A 20,256-nucleotide genomic window follows, 5' to 3' on the forward strand; every position below is an offset into this window, starting at 1 on the left:
TTATCTGAAATGCCAGCAGCCGAATTACTATACAGCTTAACGTGTGTGTGTGTGTGTGTGTGTGCACGCGCGTGTGCGCGCCCGCTCCTGCGCAGTACCGTGCACAGACGGATGACTCATCCAGTGGTCACGTGACTCATCAATCACTGCAGCTACTACGCATCTGCTTGCTTCTGGCTCCCTTTTGTTCATCGACATTATTCCTCTTTCATTTTTTCCCCCCGTTTTGAAATGATTTTTTTTTATCCGTTCATCTCTCCCTTCGTTGTCTCTCCCTCTTTAGTTGTCGACGCAGCGGCGACGCGCCGTCCTCCCCCCTCTTTGTTCCTCTTATCGCAGCTCATTTCAGGGGCAACTTTAGGAATTTACCAGACAGCCATTAAAAAACTGAGCTTTAATAAAATAATTGCTTTTATTTTTTTTTTATCATATAGCAAAACTAGTAATCATCATGCTGTTATTTACACATTGCACAGGCATTTATTTCACACTGTACATCAGACAATGCTAAAGGTGACATCAACAACAACACTCTCCTTTCACAAGACAGATGGCTTCACTGTGGACACAGTGGCCCTCCTGCTTTGAAATTTCTTTTTTTCTTCAAATATATTCACAGTTTATTCAGAGAAAACAACCACCTTGGATTCCCTCACACTGTTTTATTTTTTTCTCTTTTTTTGTTCTTGTTTTTTTGTTCATTTTTAAAGATGCAAGTAGAAAGACGTGCATTTAACGGTTTGAGCACAATCCCTGACTCCCCAGCCTGAAGCTCTCCAGTGAGTTTCTCCTGAAAATGATCAAAATTGCCTACAGCCTCTGGTTGGACGTCTGACTTTTAAAGGCTGTGAAACACAAAATGGGATTTCAAGTTTCTTTTTTAGTTGTTTTGTGTGTTGGAAAGAAGACGCAATGAGAAGGACGACGGCAAAAAACAAGAGGAAATGTTGGCCGACACCTGTCAAAATGCAGTTTAGGAGGTGAAGAATCAGAGAAAAGGAAATAAACACGAACCTGCTTGATGGAAACAGAAGTGATAATGAAACTATCGGTTACCAAAAATGGTGAAACACCAGGTTGGAAGTGTTCGGTGCTGAAGTTTGTGCTTAAGTCCACAGGGTGACCATGATGGGCGCTGAGGGTGAAAAAGAAAAGGTTTGACATTTTAAAAGAAAAGCGAAAGTTGCAGCTGAATAAAATGAATCCGATTGAGAAGTGAAAAGCTACCAAATTCGTCAAAAGGTGTATTGGCGGCCACGTTTACATGTGCTAGCTAAGGTCTCGTCGTTTGTGATGTAACACACAAAATAAGTGCAACAGACGACACAAAGTCTGGTTTTTATGCTTCTCGTGTGTGCGTGCATATTTCTGTGGGTACGTGTGTCGAAAAGATCGGAACAACACAGGAGCATCAGAGAAAGACCTGAATGGCGGTAGACACTCTGCGGTTTGTCCTCTTTTCAAACGTAAACTGATCTGAACATGGTTGCAGGGACATCTTCATCCTCTCCCTGACTGAGAAAAACAATAAAAGATACAGTGGTTAAAACAACACATCGACCTTCTTCAACTCTGGACCCCTCACAATCATGTCGGTCTTTTGAAACCTCTCTTTTTCCTTTTTTCCTGCTACCGTATATCTGTTCCGAACCCGTCGGTCCCTCTGATCCGACCAATCACCAAAGAGTCTTAATACATTCGGCGTTTCATGTAGATCCTCTCGATAAAGTTCTCCAGTTCCTCCTCACTGTCCAACTGAGGCACCAGCCCATCTTCCTCATAGTCATCTCCTGGTGTCACTTGTGGATAGTAATAGGGGGGTCGCCTGCCTCTCCTGGGTGGGGTGATGGGTTTGGGCGGAGGTAGGGGCTGATATGTCCGTGGGTGAGGGAGGATATAGTTAGAGATGTACGGGGCGAGAGGCAGACGTGGCACCGGCTGCTGCCTCCAGCCTTGTGCGCCGTTCTTCCCCCGAGCCCGGTTCCTGCGCCTGGGGGACTGGAGGTCAAGTTCCTGGGGACCGAACTGCTGGTCTCTGGAGGGGAGGGGCTTGCCAAAATATTCTGGTTTGGGATACGGAAAATAAACAGGGTAGTAGGCTCGGTATGGCTTCTGGTAGTACGGGTAGGAGGGGAAGGCTAAAAACTGCTTCTGGGGTTTGTACCAGTAATCAAGTTGCTTCTGGGGCTTATACCAGTAGTCCTGCTTGTAGGACTTGACTTTGTCCTTGTGCCATTTCTTGTTGGACTTGTTGTACTTGTAAGGGGCTTTCTTGGGGTTCTTTGAGGCCGTGTAGTGGTAGAAGGGTGGAGCAGCCAGAGGCGGAGGCACCAGGGGCCTGTAGCGTGGGGCCACAGGCTTGTTATTGGTCGGCTGCAGCAGCAGCTCTTTCCTCTTCTTCTTCTTTTCCTCGACGTCGCTGATGATCTCCACCACGTCGTCAGCGGGCAGGTGGAGCTTGCTGCTGATCTCGATGAGCCTGTCGATCATCTGCTGGTCCAGGTCCTCTTCGTCGGGAACCACCTCCTCGGAGCGCTTGTCCTCGGCTGTGTTGGTGGCGGCTCCCATGCTGCTCTTCTGCCGGGGCTTCATGTAGGCCTGCTGCTTCCTGCCCATGTACTGCAGCAACATGTCGGAGGCAATGTCCGCCAGCCTCTGCTCCTCCTCCCTGGCTTGCTCCGCCTCCTCCTGCTGCCGGAGCACCTCCTGCTTCTCGGCGCGCGCCCTTGCCTCCTCCTCCATGCGGGTGAGGCTCTCCTCTTCTTCCTCCACCTCCTCCTCCAGCTCCTCCCCCTCGAAGTCGTCCATGAAGTTGCCCCCTTTGGCGGGCTGCTTTCCCATCCAGTTCTCCTGCCAGTGTGGTTTCTTCCCGGCTCGTGCCAGCTGAGTGTTGTACGCCTTGTAGCCCTTCAGAGGAGGCAGAATCTCATTGTCCTGGAGACCCAAGTCGATGTTTTGGAAATAGCCCCTGATTTTGCGCTGCAGCGACGGCTCGTCTCCCTTTGAGCTGGTGTCCTTCAGCAAACCTCCAAAATCTTTCCCCTTGTCTTGACCCTGGTCGTTTTCTGCCCCTTCTGCCTCACTTACACTATCAGGCCCAGATTCCTCTGTGGACCACCCTTGCGCCTGTGACCTTGTGTTCTTATCCTCCTCCTCCCTTTCTCTAAAGTCATCCCCCTGAGCAGCCGTCAATTGGCCCACAATCAGCTGTTCAATAGCCTTATCAGCACCACGAGCCTCCTCTGTTGCCACCACCCCCTCTCCCTCTGTCTCCTCTGCTTTTCTTATCTCACCACCCTGCAAGCCCTCAGTGGAGGGTGGCTGCTGACCCCGATCCTCTTCCCAGTCTCTGTTTGCCTGGATCTCACCCTCCCTTTGGTGGTCCAATGCTTCTAAAAGAACAGCGAGCACCTGCACGGGATTCACCATTTTATCCGACTGGCTGCCTTGACGCAGGGCCTGTCCCCGCTCTAGCGACGCGTTGTCAGGGCTGGGGCGGCTCTGGAAGGGTGGGAGGACCGGGGCGAGGTTGTCGTCAGTGTTGTCTGTCCTGATGGCGTGCCCCTCCATCCCTTGCTCTGCTATCTCATCCCACACAGGGGCGGCGCCAGCCAGCTGCGGAGTGACAGTGAGCAGGACCAATAGGACGAGGTGGACTGTGGACGGGGAGTGATGACAGGTCATGACCATGCAGAACTGGCAGGAGGGAGGCTAAGCACCTGAGAAGGAAAGAGTGAAAGCAGAGGGGAGGAAAGCAAAAGAAAAGAACATTATTCAGAGGAAGATTTTCTTTTTTCTTTCAGTGTGGGAACATCAATCAAACCACACATATTCAATAATATTCAATAATCTCTGCCTGGCGGATTAAACACACGACCTGGTCAAAATAATATTCATCAATTAACTCAAATATTAAATATCAGATATCACGCGGGCGCAATTAAGAGCTTCCTGTTGGTTTCAACAAATAAAATGTCGTCTTTCATGTGTTTTTATTTATTTTTATATCTGACTTGTACTTATATCATTTCCCATCTGTGTCCATTGTGTCGTCGCGATCCGACCGCAGAAACCGTCGCATTTTCCCATTAAACATGTTGAACCGACTCTTCCAATGGTAAAATGATTCTTTTCTTAGACAGTGAGGTTCTATTGTCAGTGGGGTTTTTCTTTCTCTCCCCCTTTTTTCGGGGGGTCTGCCATCGCGCATTTACGCAGACATTAAGAGGCAGACATCAGCCTTCGCTCTGAGCGGCGAATTTCCAAATGTTTGCTCCTTTTCTCGGAACGACCCCAATAAAGTGTCAACCCCGCTGAAGAAATATATCATATTCGTTTTCAATTTCTAGCGAGATTAATTTAATGTCTCACCTCTCTCCACAAGACAGCACGATCGGAGCGCACGCAATTTCCATTTTTTTTAAAAGACGCGCGTTGCTTAGAAATAATCGCGAAAATGAAGAAAGAGGAATTGATCTGGGGTCAGTCTCCGTGTCAGGCTGGATTTTGTATTCCAGGCGTCAACGCGATGCGAGCAGGACAGTGGCACAAAGACGACGCGCACCGGGAAGTCATGCGTAAAGCCGGTGGCTACGACAGATTAATTTAACCCTGCAGTCCCTGGGCGGTCCGTCCAAATTATAAATTGTCTGAGCAAACAGGGATCATTTTTGTTATAAAAATCAAACTAAAAAAGGCAATTACGCGCCAGGACTGAATGACCCGTCAGGCAGAATGGCAGGTCTTGTGGCGTGAGCACGACTCTCCTCTCTGGCAGTAATGGAATGCAGACAGTCACAAATTTGGACAGCAAAGCAGAGCTTGCAGATCCCCCCCACCCCCCCAAACGACACCGACCGGACCAATAAGGAAGGAAACCGATCGAATCAAAGTCAAAAGGCCTCCAGATTTTCTCATCAGACCAATTTTTAAAATTATCCTGGAAAACTGTTTTTTTCGTGCCAGTGTAATAATTTAAAAAAAACAACACATTTTTTGTTTTTGCTGTTTAAAAAATAGCAGATTTTTTTTATTTTTAAGGATTGTTTGAGCGCATCAATAAGCAGGAATATTTTGCAGTCAATTTTGCCCATTACAGTCTGATTTTTATTCCATTACACGCCCAGAAATTGAAACACAAAACGACTGATTCCGCCTTCTGTGGCAGTAATTCATTACTGACATGAAAGAAAATAGAAAGTTGCAATGGATATTGAGGTTAGAAACCTGTTTTTATTGGAATTATTTTTACACTCTAAAAGTAACACGTCCCACTCCATAAAACAGGAATATAAACCAATTGCATTTAAAACCCTGCGAGAAAAAAGGGAGATGATTAGTGTGAATAATACAGAACGAGATTTCGTTACACCTACCTGGAGTCCCACTGGGGGCGTGGGGAAGTGGTGAAACTCAACGCGGGTAAAGCCAAGATTAATTCATGAATAGAGGATCACCTGAGAGAATATCTTTTTCCCTCTTTCCCTTCCTCTCTCGCTCTCTCTCTCTCTCTTTCTCGGGCTCCCTCTTCAGTCTGCGACCATCGTCGGGATCCTAAATAAACCTGCGGATCTCTCTTTCAGCTGCTGATGTGTTGGCGTGGCGGCGGCGCTGGCGCGAAACGCACACTTGAGGGAATGTTTTCAGCCTCACCGACAGCGCAACTTTATTGTATATACCCTCCGAAACCACGTGACCCCACCCCCCCGCCACCCCGGGCTGCAGGCATTGCTGACGTCACTCCCATTGATAAGAATGTTGGTGTGGAGATGGCACAGTGAGTCTAGGCTGGCCCCGGCTGATGAATGAACGGAAATGGCATGAATGAAATCATACTTTTCCTCAATGAAAAGGGGAACTCGCGCAGCTCTGGCTGGTGCGCGCTCTCTTGTCTTTGCACACGTCGAGGTTTAAACGCACTCTATTGCCTCGTCCCTTGTTCCATCCTGAGCAGCAGAAAAACGCAGAGTGACCTCCTCATCGGGCATCAATTAGGGCCATTTGGTGACGTATCCCTGGGCGTCCGAGACTCGCCTGTGCAGTTACAGACCGTGAAGTGGCGTGCGTGTTCTCCAGAGGCCCTCTTTGTCCCGCAGCCTGCCTCTCTCTCTCTCTCTCTCTCTCTTTTATCCCAGGTTGCCCTGGTCCTGCGCGCCTCACGGGGCCACGCGAGGTACCCAATTTCTGAGCAATTGCCACGGACGGCGCAATTTTCCACCCGCTGTCTCACATTATTGCTGCTCCCCACCTGTCTGCGGCTCAGTGTGCGCTGAGCGCGGCCCCTCATTACCATTCTCAGTCAGGGAGACAGACAAAAGTGAGCAATCCTTTGTTCGTAATTGAGCTGCACTTTATAAAGTTGCTTTTGCACAGGAGAGTAGGAATGTGCAAACCAACATGAAGCCATCTCACCAATTTCTCTATCTGAAGATTAAAAATATGCTGTTTCCCATTAATAATAAAACTACAGCAGTAATTAGAAACCATCTGATCCGTGTCAAACGGAGCCCCGTTAAATTAGAGGCTTTCTGATGCGAACGTTAATATTTGGAGGCATAATTTAACTTTCAAGTGAATCATAATCACAATTAGTCAGCGGACTCGTGAGGTTTTCATCTTTAAAGGATTTGGTGATTCATGAAACCATCTCCCATCATCAGCGCGCCGGTCCCCTTCTGCAGCACCTTCTCCTCCTGATTAGCTCTCTGCTCTCTGACTCTCGTCATTATCTGCGGGGCTACTAGAGGCGCACATTTTGCAGCTTTGTGAGAATTCCTCCGTGTTGATTTGACAGCAGCCTCCCCGGAGGTCTCAAACCTCGCCAGTGCTGCGGAGCACAGGAGAAGGATCAGAGCAGCATGCACGCTCTGACTTCACCTCTCTTTAAGAGTAAAAACGTTTTGGGTTTTTCTTTCAATTCAGCCTGTAATTTCCAGGTTTGTTAGGATTCATTATTGTTCAAGGCCGCCCAAATATTGACTTGCTCATCGTTCTGGATATGTTGAGCATTCAAGAATTTCATGTCCTGAGTAATTATGTTGATTTATTGCTAAAACACGCTCATTTCCATACGCCTCATTTCAGGATGAGTCTCTATTCTGGCCTCGCACTATTCGCCTGTCACTCATCATGTGCACGTTGGTCCATTTCCAAGTATGTGCATGAGGTTGTGGGTGTGTTTTCTTTGCACGTCCTGTCCATTTGGGTACGCTCACACTGGGATCCTATATTATCAGTGATGCTCTGGGGTTAATTGCACATTAGCTGCAGGATTCAGAGTCAGATGAGGCCGAGCTCATTATGAGATTATGTGTGACCTGTTTCAAGATGTCTCGCTCCGCTGATGTGAATGCGAGATCTCTAATCCCGATCTGATGTGCGGGGAAAAGACGTAGAGATGACGAAAACCTCGCCCAAAACTTTGACATCTGGGGAGCAAACGGGCAGGTTTGACGCCTGTGAACGGCGTCAGCACCGAGGCAAACCCGTGGTTGGCGCTCGAGAGACGAGGGAGCCCCGCGGAGGGAGGCTTTGGATCCGACAAATGCTTTTGTCTTGTGATTTTCGCAGGTTGGAATTTGGTGCCGCCGCGTAACCTCCGCTTGATGCGTTTTCACGCACGGCGGCTGGTTTGCAGCAGAACGTTGGCGTGTTTTCTGCAGCGGCGGTGGCGGCGGCGGCGGGCTCGCAGAGGTAAGTACTGCGCCCGGGGGCAGATGCTGATATAACGGTGTGGCATTATCAACTGCCACTCAGCATTAGCTGGCCCCTTACCCTCGCTCGGTGTCCGCACCCCCGCTCTGACTCACTCTGCCGCCTGCTCGGCCACTCACGCAGACCAACACTGGTACACGGTGCCTGCGTTTAATGGAACACACACCGCAGAACACATACACACCTCACAGTAATAGTTCCATTTGTACCTCAATTGTGCGCTCGGCTCCTCGCTCTGTCTCTCACACTCAGGCAAACACACTTCCTCTCTCCTACTGTAATGCACATCACAGGAAAACGAGCGCTTGGTGGAGTTTCGTGTGGTCACCAGAGGTTCCCCGTGTGTGAACAAAGAGGCTGATGGTACGTGGTTCCTTTAATTTAGCATGCTCTTTTTTTCCCTTCTCTTTTTTTTGCAGCTGGCGTCGGACTGGGTTGCTGTCGGACCTCATAACGAGGCAAGATCGAGAGAGATACATTTGCTGCATTTTGGCCACAATTATGCTAATCAAGGCTTGGGGTGGGGAGGGGGGGGGGGGTCCTTCAGAAAGCGTGCTAATGCAGCTGCAGAAGGTCTCTACCTGGAAGTGATAGAAAAACAGGGCTCGTGATTAACAGAAGCTTTTCCGCCCACGCCGCTTTGGCAGAGGAGGAAAGGCGAAGTAATTGCACCATAAGGTTCCTACAACACAAAGCACGGCTGAGACCTGATGATGCGTACAGGACGCTGGCACCCACATTATAATGTACTGTACACTTTCATCCAACTCTCCTTTTGTACACCATCTTTCTAGATGCTACTTCAAGTCGTGCTCACTTTAAGGCGTTTTTTCCCCCTATAAAAGCACGTTCGTGTGAAACTAAGGGCATAAAAGGGCCTTGGCGTTCTCATGATTGCATTCTAGGGGTTGTGTATACACTCCTTTAAATGTTAGTTGGCTGCTTTGGCAATAAAGGAGGGACAAAGGCATTTATTTTATTTACAAAATTCCAAAGTGATGGCAAAAAGAAAGAGGGGCATCTGTTTTTGGGTTGAGGTTCAGTTTCAAATGGAAGCAGGTTTGGAAAATGACACACACACACACACACACACACACACACACACAGCAGTTATATATACAAAAGAAATGCACAGTTCATTAAAGTTGGCATTTAAACTGTGGTTCGTGGAAGGTGACAGGAACAGAGACGCATGTTTAAAAGGTTGGCAGCCACTGATCAATACTGTAGCTTAGCATCAAGCAGAGAAATAAAATGCAACGATTTAATTCTTCGTAGAGGCAGCCGCCCTCAAATATCCATTCTCAGCGGGGCGTTAAATAGTTCACCTTTTGCCTTTTGCCTGGCAGCCTGAAAGACAAATGTACGCTAGGTAACCCCGACCCAAGTGATGATGGCATAAATCTGTGATGGAGTCTCGATGACTCCCAGCGTAACTCCTGCTAACGTGGAGGAGTTATGGCGGGACTTGGATCCCTCCGAAAATCTGAGTAGTGCCCCCCCACACGTGCGCCACGCTGATTTTGGTCCGGCCCTCTTGAGTCAGGTATTATTTACACTCCCCAACATGGGCCGCAAAGTGAGCACTGCAACCTTTGAGAAACGGTGACGGATGGCGTAGGAGGCCGGCGACGCATTCGAGGTTGATGAGCCGAGTCATATCAGCGCGTGCAACATCAGCGCTCGCCATCAATCTCCCCCCCCTCCATGCTCACCCCGCTTCCCCTGTAGACATCTGGCACATGCATCAGCAAATACACTATTGAAAGTGAATTGAACGCAGTCCCACCACACACACACACACACACACACACACACACACACACACACACAGGCTCATGGGCAACGGTGCACATTCAAGGCCTCTAGAAAAGACACTGGGCTGGCAGCCAGCTGCCTCTAATGTACTACTGTAAAACCTAACACGGGGCTTTATTAGAGTAATAGCTTGCAAATGTTTCATTTATAACCTCCGCATCAGAGAGCACGGGCTGTGAAACCAGCGCCTGGGGAGGCAGCGGCGGTGAAAAACAGCCTGTCATAAAAGCACCGCACTTGCTCATGCAGAAGCTGCTGCTCTTCCACGCCGCAGATTCATCACGCAGACAAAAGGCTGGGCAGACTATCCAGTCCCACCTAACGTCATCATTAATGGGGGGATTCTGAGAATTCCAAAATAACATTGCAAATCTGCAATCTGAGAAAATACTAAAGTCGATCTGATCGTTCGGGATGGCGAAATTAGGAAGCACGCCAAAGGGGTCACAGACGTGGACGGCGCTCGCCACCAAAATGTGGGAAAGTTCCCCAAACGCTCTCCTTGAAGTAATGATGAGACTTGAAAAGATTCCTGATGCATCACCGACACAAACCAGCGCCAACATAAACACGGCGTGCGTCACATTCTGGCTCCTTTAAACACAAATGTCAAATCGTGGCGCGTGGGACGCTGGAAACAGTGGAATCTGCTTCTGTGACCCTGCGTTTGAAAGGAAAATAACAACACCGTCATTAACAGTTAGCCTTGGATTAGCATTCTCAGGCTACACTTAAACTGTCACTTCTCCTTTAAAGATACCGGAAAATCCTCCCGATATTCCCACCAGCATCCGTGACCAGGGATGCGAGCGTAGCTTTATCTCCCAGTCCCTCCTATAGGCCTCATGCAAAACGCACAGAATGTTCCCATATTTTGTAGCTTAAGGCAGAACAACAGATGAGTCCTCCAAAACTCCTTGTTAAAAAGAAAACTGTTATCAGTTATCAGTGCTCCAACTGACTGCAGGGGAAGTAATTTGAAAGCAGTTTGAAACGCAGTAATTTGCCGGCGTGACTCATCGCAAACACCTACAGCAACAAAACCTCTGATCCTGAGAAGGAAGAATAGGATAACACAACTCTGTAGTGTGTGTGCATGTGTGTGCACGTGTCTGTGCGTATGATAAACAAGCTGGTGTTTGAGGTTTATAGATAAGCTATATACAGTTGCAGGACACGCTGAAAAGCACCTGTCATGTAATTATGGATTACAGCAAACTGTTCCCTTTAACCCCCTCCTACGCACACACGCACACACGTGTGTGTTGTGTGAAGACATGGCACTGGTTTCTGTGCACATTCTTCTTCTAATTTTGTCCCAGAATGCCTGAGATACAAAACAGATTGCCGGCACCTTTTTATGAAACAAGCCGATGATATCAACGGCAAAACGGTGCGTTCACTGGAGGTGTCAGGGCGAGGGAAATTATCATGATTAATGCGGGGCTGCGTCAAAATATGAACATAATCAGTCTCTCACTTGTTATCGTGATGTGTCCCTGATTAATTTGGTCGGAAGATTTAAAATAAGATACTGGGGTTCATTTCTTTTGCTATTTTTGCGAAGGTACAGGAAGCTCAACAGACTTTTCATTTATCGGGTCGTTTAAAAACAATCAATCTTCAGCTGATGATCTGAAGCTTAGACCGTACAAAAGTCAACATTTTCAGTGAGGCCACATGTGTTTCCTTCCTTCACTTCCCACCACATAGAAGAGAGTCGTCGTGCGACTGGTTTCAACGACAGGACGGATTTCTTGGATATCTTTGGTCGTATTCCTTCCAACTGCAGCGACGATGGCGTTAATTGATTTCCCCAGTTTCTTTTTGTCGCTTTCGTTGCAAATCAAGCAGTGCAGTTGAATTTCACAGCTACCTTCTATGCTATGCTATGCTACGCTATGATCTTGTGAGAAACGCGATCTTGTTGGGCCTGTTAAATTGAATCATTTCACAGAGCCCATCTGAAAGGCTTCCCAGAGGAATAACATGGCGGGTTTGCAAACCGATCAGTCGGAATAAAGCCGACCCCACGTGGAGCTGTGGCTCCACCACACACTTAAAAGGTTTACTGGATTTGCCGCTGTCGGATGAGGGCGGGTCTGGGCGGAGACGGGCGTGGATTTGGTGGCTGGATATGTGCGATATCATAGCGATACTTGTGCAAGCCAGTGAGAAGCCAAGAGCGGGCATGACCGCCAGACTCCAGTCCTTTTTCCAGGGGTGGGTGCGGCCCTTCTGTGCCAGTTCCCCAGCCGAAATGCAAAACTTCCACCTCGGAGGCGGTGATGGTGCTGAAGCGAGGGCGGACCAGGCTGGTCGCAGCGCTGCGGCCCGACGGAATTCAGCTGCAGAAGCAGCAGGGTGTGACCTTTGGAGAACGCGTTGTGTGTTTGAATTGAGACACAACTGGGTTAAGAATCAGCAGCTAGCCGCCGACGCACGGCCAACCCAAATGCAAAGACAGGAGGAGCACCAGAGCCACCAAGCCCCCACAAAGGGGGACAAGGTTACCAGCCCTGGTTGATCCTTAGCTTGGTGAACACCGTCCATTGGTGCAGCCTCCACCTGATATTCTAGTTTATACACACGACCCCCGAATGACTTTCTGCTTCTTTACCCCTTTGATCAAACCCCCAGTGAAGCCTTTTTTGATGTCCAACCAAGATGCTGGCACGTCCGACAGCACGTGGATGCGAGCTGTCCCGCCACATCCGTTGTGCCATTTGTTAAATGTGGGTGCCTCTGGAAGTCTTTTTCTAAAGATATTGGTTTGTTGATATTGTTTGTGAGCTCACCATGAATGAATGAGTGCTGTAAAAAGGATCTCTGTCTATTTTTCTAAACGCTCTCGTGAGTCGAGGCGAATCTCCCTCCTGTTGCTCACCGGGTCGGTGCCGCATTTGATTAAATCACCTCCAGTCCAGACTATAAAAAACTTCCAGCCCTTTCTGTTTCTTCCACTTTGTTCCTCGAGTGTCCGATAATCGTCGTTGGTGTTTTCAGCTTTTCCCACGTTTATGTCCGCTGGTTCTACTGAGCTTTCCTGGGGAACCTCATTTCTGGTCTCACTGTGTACTGGACCGGGCCAGAGAGCAGATACACACCTGTGCCATTGTGGGGGTTTAAAAATGGTGGGTTTGAGTGTTCTGAAACGTTCCTCAGTGGCGTCGATCCTTTGGACAACGAGGGAATCGACATGATAAAAGTACCTACTCAACACGTTTGGAACCCCAGACAAGAAGGGAATCTTTTCAGCTCCGGTACTTCTGTGGAAACTTGACCGTGCGGAGTTGCTGGTGGTTTGTCTCGAGGCCTGACAGCAAATGAAAACCACTGAGCACTGAAATAAGTTGGGAGGAGATGAACCCAAAGTTTGAGCTGTATTCCGATAAACCGTCTAAAAATTGACTCAAAATGAAACCTGTGACATTCACGACTAAACCATGAAGATCTTCACCTGTGGAGCCTGTAGTGGGGGTTCGGGGGCTGGGACAGTACTGTATCATTCTTTTTTCCATGACAACAAGCAGACAGATGCCGTCCTCATTGGAGCCAGTGGGGAAAAAGCTCAGCTTGTAAACGTAAGAGGATTCGAGCAGTAAACGGCTGAATAAAAGCTTCCATCCAGCCAGCTCAGTGTTCACAAAATCCATTTCCCAGATAGCAGCACACAATGAAATTTCCCATTTCTTTATCTGGGCCTTCTGCTAATCCGGCGGTGATTTCCTCGAAACAAAGCAGTGTTCTCCATATGTAACCCAATGTCATAAAGACGCCTCTTGTCTCCCCTATCGTTTCATATCACCACCTCCTCTATTATAGCTGCAAACATTCATCATATTTTCCTTTCCCTGGATTCTTTCTCCTTTCTTTTGTGTCCGTGTTGCTCTCAGTGATCCGCATCCCTCCTTATTTCTGCTAACGTGCAAGAAAAGTGGAAACTGCGTTCACAGGCATAATATGCAATGAAAACTGCCAAATCTGAGCTATTTACAATATTGACATCTTTCATCCCGGTAACTGTCGAGTTACGATGAATCAAGTTGTTGCTTTTAATTGAAGCTTCATTTTCAGAGAAATTATAGTAAAATTCCATATTCCAACTCTTTTATTTCCTGCATAATAATGCATAATAGGACGTCCTCGTTGCTGTAATCAAGGGCGAAACCAGTTGTTTCTAAGCTGGGGATGCACACGGCGTGCAGATTTCCATATGTTATCCATCCGCACCGACTGTGAATAATTGCATAATGCCGCTAAAATATGACTTCCTGGCAACACGGAAAAGCGCATGAATATGGAAATCTTGCAAGGAAAAAACAAATTTCTGGCTTGAGCAGTTAACACGCGGAGAGCTAATTCCTGGAAACTTGGCCTGAAATGTGTCGTTGCTCAGCTGCTCTGTTGCCGTGACCGACATCCTCCGAGCGTCGTTGTAGTTGGAAGCTTTAATATTTAGCCTGTCTCCTCGTGGACGCCCCTCCCTGATAAACTGGTATCCTGCTGTTGGTTTGCAACGTGTGCGTGTTCGCTAATGCAGTCCAGATAATGGGAACGCGGCTCGTGGTTGGAGACAAACTGCAGCTCAAGACGGCCGGGTTGAGATGAAGGATCAGGAGTCACCTTCGCGGGTCTGGAAGCTGCATCAGCATCGCATTTCTTTGGTTTTTTGACATACCTGTCAGAGCATTGGGTCCTTAATCTTCAATCAAGAAAATGAGACCATCTGAATTCTTCTCACCTGTGTCACCTGTGTCTCAGTGTGTATAACCTGTTTATGTACTCTGTTGGTGAAGCCTAATCCTCCGCCCACTCGCACGGCATCACAGAGCTTCTGTTTCCTCCACAGGGTGATCAAAGCGGAGCCGCGACAACAGCGGAACCAATGACATTTTAAAGGGAAACGACAGCAACAAATGACAATCACGCAACTCCGAGGAATTTACCGTTTCACTCACATCCCAAAAATTCGCAGAATATGTTCTGTTGTGGGGTTTCTTCCCAAAAAATGTCCACCCGTGTTGCTACAGATCGTCGGCAAGTCACCATGAACGGCAGCAGAGCGGCCCAGAATAGTCTGGAGGTGGGCGTACGCGCAACATCAGCACAAACGCAGCCCTTCAAGCTGCGTTACACTGGACGTCTATCACCAGGAGACCGGAAGGGTCAGACCGTAGCCGTGATTGTTGGAGGGCTCCTTCAGAAACAGGGGGATCGGGGTTGAAGGAAGGAAAGTGCAGCCGAGACACCTTGAGCGGCCCTGTTGGTGGGGCATTACATTTGAGAATAACCCTCCCCGACGGAGCTCTCCAAAAACAACAGAAGCAGACGTTGCAACCAAAACCCAATATTTCATCACTGTTTTGCTCTGTGTTTGAGGAGACTCTCCCAGGAATAAACCATCAGGAAGGGAAGCATGTTGGCTTACATCTGCTTCCACATGTTTTGTGTAACTAATTGGATAAGCATAGAGAATAAAGCACGAAATTGCCTTAAATATATATATATTTAAATGTGTGTGTGTGCGTGTGTGTGTGTATCTGCAACAGTGGATGCAGCCCACTCTGCAGGGCGTTGGTGGGGTACAGAAGCACACACACACACACACACACACACACACACACACACACACACACACACACACACACACACTTTTATGAGTCATACATTTAATATGCTCTCCCTTCCTACTCATATCATAAAGACTCTGGGAGATGGAAACGGAACATCCTCCCTCCTTGTTTTTCCTCCCCAGACTTTACGTCCAAGACTTCGGCATCCATTTCCCCCTCCGATGCCCCCACGGGTCTCAAAAGCACGGTTTTGACCCCCATTGTGCTCTTAACAGCAACAGCAACAACAACAAAAAAAAATCGTATGCACATGGCGGCGTGTGTGAGAGAGATAAGAGATTAGCCTGAGTCAGATAATGATTCAGGACACCAGGTGGCAAGTGCTTCAAATGAGGCTCTCACTCCCTCTCTCTCTCTCTCTCTCTCTCACACACACACACACACGCACGCACACACACACACACACACACACAAAACCGTGCACTTCCACTGCTGCTCTTTTACCAGCTCTTTTCCACATCAGTTTATGTTTTTCTTCCCTCCCTCACTGCTCTCTGTCCCTCACCCCCCCTCAACTGCCCACCACCACCTTCCGTTCTCCATGCAGTGCTGCCCTGCGTCCCTCCACGCGACAAACTTAATAACCCACCGGTTCTCGGGTGGGCGTGGAGAGGGTAACGGCAGAGATAAGGAGAGGAAAGACGGATCGAGTGGAGAGGAAAGGCGGCAGGGGCACGAACAGAGAGTGAGGGCCAGGTGTGAGGAGACGAGCGTCGGATTGACATGGAAATTGAGTACAAATCTCAAGGATTTTATCTTTTTTGGTGGTGGTGGTGGGGGGGGTGACACTTTACGCCCCGTGAAAGCGATGGCGGGTAATTTAGAAAGTGTGGGATATGGGAATGTGTGTTGAGAGGCAGAGAGGGTTATAGAGAGCTGCGTAGAGGTGGATGGAGGTAGGGATAGAGAGATAGAAGGAGGGGTGGTGATCCTGGGGGCCTGATGACTCATGGCTGTGCTGCGGTTTGTGCGTCACTGGTGCTGGCTGGAGGAGGAGATAGTGGAGAGGTCTACACATTTAATTACAGCCTTCGAATTTAGACACACTGCACACACACACACACACACACACACACACACACACACGAAATAAGATCGCAAATAATTTTCTCAAGTAGACAAATCGGTGCAGACACACACGTGCACGTGCACGCGCACGCTGTGGAAAAGATGTTTGCAGCATCTACTTGGAAATTGAATACAGACAGTCTTTATAGCCCCTTTTCGGTGTTACCAGCTAAAATGATTAGCGTCACGAGTGCGAGCGCTCATTCTCCGCATGCAGCCATCCCATCCCAGACAGAGCTCCAGGCACAAAACTTATCAAACCCCCCCCTTCTCCCATCCAACCCCTCCTACATGCACCCTTTAAAAAAAACCTACATTCCAAAATACCAAATTGTATCCTTTGAGCAGGTGCACCAGGCAGCCTGTGACTGGAATATGAAGCAGACGCGCAGACCAGCGGACGGACGTGTAGGACCGGCTTTGATGACGCAGTCGACCGTACTCGCCTCAAAGGTTACATCAGCAGCGTCCTCGTCACACTGGCTTGGACTGGTTCTGCCGGTTAAAGGTCATCCCTGTAAGATTGCGCTGCCGTGCATCAGCTGGCGCCTTATTTTGACTTTATTTATGCTTGTACGGTTTTACTTTTCTTTTCTTTTCTTCTAGCTCGAAATCTTTGCATCTGTTCTGAGCACCTCATCGGCCAAATAGTTTACATAAAAAAAGGGCTGTTAGATTTGCCAATAAACTGATTTATAATAAATTCTTTTACATTGTGATGGATGGATGGATGGATGGATGGATGGATGGATGGATGGATGGATGGATGGATGGATGGATGATGGATGGATGGATGGATGGATGGATGGATGGATGGATGGGAAATCTGTTGCGTCTCTTCGGTATTCCAAAGGTAATATGGCAGAAGACGGAGAGAGATTGATGCATATAAAAGTCATTTCCTGTGTCACCTCAGCGTAAAGGCTCCTCTTTCCCATGCAAACATATCAGACTGATTCACAGCTCCCTCTCCTCTGGCCTTTTCACCACCTGTCTTTTCCTCCCTCCCTGACTTCCCCTTTCAGTCTGCCGACATTACCGTCTTTCCGTGGCAATTATCCCTAAAGCGTTTGCGCGCCTTGTCCTTAAACAATGGCGGCAATCAATTGCCCTTCCTCCCGCTTCCTCCTCTCTGTGCCCCCTTTTACCCTGCTCGCGTAAAGGGAGGCTAATTTCACCCCCAAACACCCCCCCCCCCCCCCCCCCCCACCACCACCACCACCACCAAAAAAAGCATTGGACGAAAAATGGTAGACAGAGGAGAGGAGGAAAATGAGATGGAGGGGGGGGGGGGTACAGTTTGGCTGGGTCATGTTGCTTTGAGGCGTGTTGTGTCAACTCAACAGTGCCATGCAGATGTTGGGCAGGCAAACGCACAGCTGGCCCGAAACGCATCCCACTAAGGTGTTAAATGAAGAGCAGAAAGATGAGAGCAACGATTAAACGTCACCTGCCTTAGAAATTCAATATTGGACTCAGAAAGCTGCCGGGCTGAATTAATGCGGCTCAATTTGACACAAAGGCCTAATTCATGCTTTTATTTTCATACAAGTTATTATTTTAATGTTATAATTAAATTAGAAAAAAAATATATATATATGATTTCAAGCTAGAAAATGTTCTTGATTGTGTGTGTGGGTGTGTGTGTCTGTGTGTCTGTGTGTGTGTGTTTTAAATCAATTCGAGCATGTTTCCCCGTCAGTTTTCAAGGTCTTTCAATTTAACGCCCATTTCCCCTCTCATTCATCCAGTCGTGTCTGCTATCAGGAGGGATCAGGGGCTCCGTCCCTGGGGAGGGAAATCCCAGCTGCCACTAAATAATTTTTCAGATCTCACCAATAGACCTAATGTCCACAGACACCGAGGGCCGCCGAGTCCATTTAACAGCTGCTTAACGCATGAGTACACAAGTGACACACACACACACACGATCCCCCGTCCTCTACACACACACACACACAGATTACAATAACCAGGCTAATGATCTCCTCAATGGGACAACTGGGACTCTTCTGGTTCGTCTTCAGACTGAGGTCCCACTGGGACCCCAAGAGAGGCTCAGGGGTAATTACAATAAGTGTGTGTGTGTGTGTGTGTGTGTGTGTTGTGTGTGTGTGTGTGTTGTGTGTGTGTGTGTGTGTGTTGTGTGTGTGTGTGTGTTGTGCGCGCGCGCATGCCTGCATGTGCAAGATTAGCCTAATCTACAATGGAGCTCGCTTTGATTTGGATTTGATGTAAATATGTAAATATTCCAACCTATCTGATGCCGTCTCAAAGGAAAACATGAAGCATTTCCAGCCATAAAATCCATCGATAAATTTAAAAAAAAGAAAAGAAAAGGAACAATATGAAGGAAAGCAAAAGCTCGCCTCCGCTGGACTTTATTCACATATCGTGTTTGTGGCTCAGAGCATGTTGGCTGATGATGAAACATTAACAAAAGTGAGTGTGACAGTGGATGCAGATGACTGCAGAGCAGCAGACAAGAAACGGAGAGGTGACTAATTGAAAGGGAGCGAGGGATGGGGAAATGGAGGGATGATTGATGTGACTTTAGTGCTGGGAGAGGGAAGGGGGGGCGGAAAATGCGGCAGCAGGCACAATCCGAACCTCACCTTTTTTTGTGTGCCATTTTGCCTTTGTTTCTGCTGGCTCCCCTCCATCATCATCATCATCACCATTATTACCCCTCCTTCCCCGCCGCGCCGCCTCGCTGGTGGTCTCACATCACCCCCCCCCCCACTCTTGGTGACACTCACTGTGCCAATCAGACCCTAACCTGACATTATGGCTCATTGTGAGGACGAAATGCAATGAATCGGGAGCACCTAGGAAAAGCCTCCTTGAGGCTCCGTCTCATTTTTCCCCTCCTTTATTTTGTGGCCAGAGCACTCGGATCAGGATGTGTTCAGTGGTCACCGGCGTTCAGTGGTCACCGGCGTTCAGTGGTCACCGGCGTTCAGTGGTCACCGGCGTTCAGTGGTCACCGGCGTTCAGTGGTCACCAGTATTCAGTGGTCACCAGCGTTCAGTGGTCACCACCGGCGTTCAGTGGTCACCACCAGTGTTCAGTGGTCTCCAGCGTTCAGTGATCACCGGTGTTCAGTGGTCACCACCGGCGTTCAGTGGTCACCATTGTTCAGTGGTCACCGGCGTTCAGTGGTCACCAGTGTTCAGTGGTCACCACCGGCGTTCAGTGGTCACCACCGGTGTTCAGTGGTCACCATTGTTCAGTGGTCGCCAGCGTTCAGTGGTCGCCAGCGTTCAGTGGTCACCGGCGTTCAGTGGTCACCACCAGCGTTCAGTGGTCACCAGCGTTCAGTGGTCACCAGCGTTCAGTGGTCGCCAGCCCGGTGACGGTTTCTGGTGGAAACAGAGAGCAGGAGGAGAAAGATGTCTCCCAATAATAGTCACGGCCGAGGGAAAGCTAGACAAAGAGAACTGAAGGCTCAGGCAGCTGAAAAACACTGTGGTCATCTGCAGTGCGATGAGTCACCTGTAGGCAGCACACACACACACACACACACACACACACACACACACACGGACCCAAAAGAGACAGACTGTGCAATCAGTCCTCAGCTGTGTTGCTACACTCTCGTGTTTCCTCGTGAGCTGCAGTCGCAGACGTAGCGATCGGAGGCCGCCCGCTGAAGCAAAAGTGGCCAAAGGAAAACATGATTAAAAATCCCGAGAAACAATCGGGACGATTCCGCCTCGGAAAGCGTTCCGGCGTTCCCGTAATGAGCGTCTGCTCTTATTCTTCGGATGTTCTTGTGACTCATTGAGTGAACATATGGGGGTTAACTCATCATATCTGACCATATATTTCCCATCCCAAGTCTTTTCTTTACACACGTTTCTGCTATTGATAAATGTTTAAATCTTAGGGAAGAGATGTTTAAAGCCACCAAAATACTGTTGAGTATGATTCAGTACTCGTTAAACACGTTGGATTTACAGTGTTTGTGACAAATGACAAGCTTAATTATTAGATGATAAAATCCTTATCTTTATCTTTA

General features: G+C 48.4%; 1 protein-coding gene and 1 long non-coding RNA gene across 3 annotated transcripts; one reads left to right on the forward strand and one right to left on the reverse strand.

Moving 5' to 3' along the window:
* Positions 1 to 393: 393 nt before the first annotated feature.
* Positions 394 to 5,662, reverse strand: si:dkey-175g6.2 (uncharacterized). 2 transcript variants are annotated; one of them, XM_057054907.1, is made up of 2 exons: positions 5,376 to 5,662; positions 394 to 3,719 (listed from the first exon to the last, which is right to left on the reverse strand). In XM_057054907.1, exon 2 carries the CDS (start codon positions 3,688 to 3,690, stop codon positions 1,690 to 1,692), a length of 2,001 nt encoding a protein of 666 aa, XP_056910887.1. In that variant the 5' UTR covers positions 3,691 to 3,719; positions 5,376 to 5,662; the 3' UTR covers positions 394 to 1,689. The 2 variants fall into 2 exon arrangements, with proteins under 2 accessions (XP_056910887.1, XP_056910888.1); XM_057054908.1 differs by lacking the exon at positions 5,376 to 5,662 and adding an exon at positions 4,372 to 4,799.
* A 703-nt stretch (positions 5,663 to 6,365) lies between these two features.
* On the forward strand, positions 6,366 to 16,938 carry LOC130537833 (uncharacterized). Its single transcript, XR_008953705.1, has 2 exons — positions 6,366 to 8,076; positions 14,384 to 16,938. It is a non-coding gene; the product is annotated as an uncharacterized LOC130537833 (long non-coding RNA).
* Positions 16,939 to 20,256: the final 3,318 nt, after the last annotated feature.

This window comes from Takifugu flavidus, chromosome 14 (assembly GCF_003711565.1).
Source record: "Takifugu flavidus isolate HTHZ2018 chromosome 14, ASM371156v2, whole genome shotgun sequence".
Classification (NCBI taxonomy): domain Eukaryota; kingdom Metazoa; phylum Chordata; class Actinopteri; order Tetraodontiformes; family Tetraodontidae; genus Takifugu; species Takifugu flavidus.

Bases quoted from the DNA above. Each gene is read 5' to 3' on its own strand.
- si:dkey-175g6.2 (XM_057054907.1), bottom strand. From the start codon at position 3,690: ATGGTCATGACCTGTCATCACTCCCCGTCCACAGTCCACCTCGTCCTA.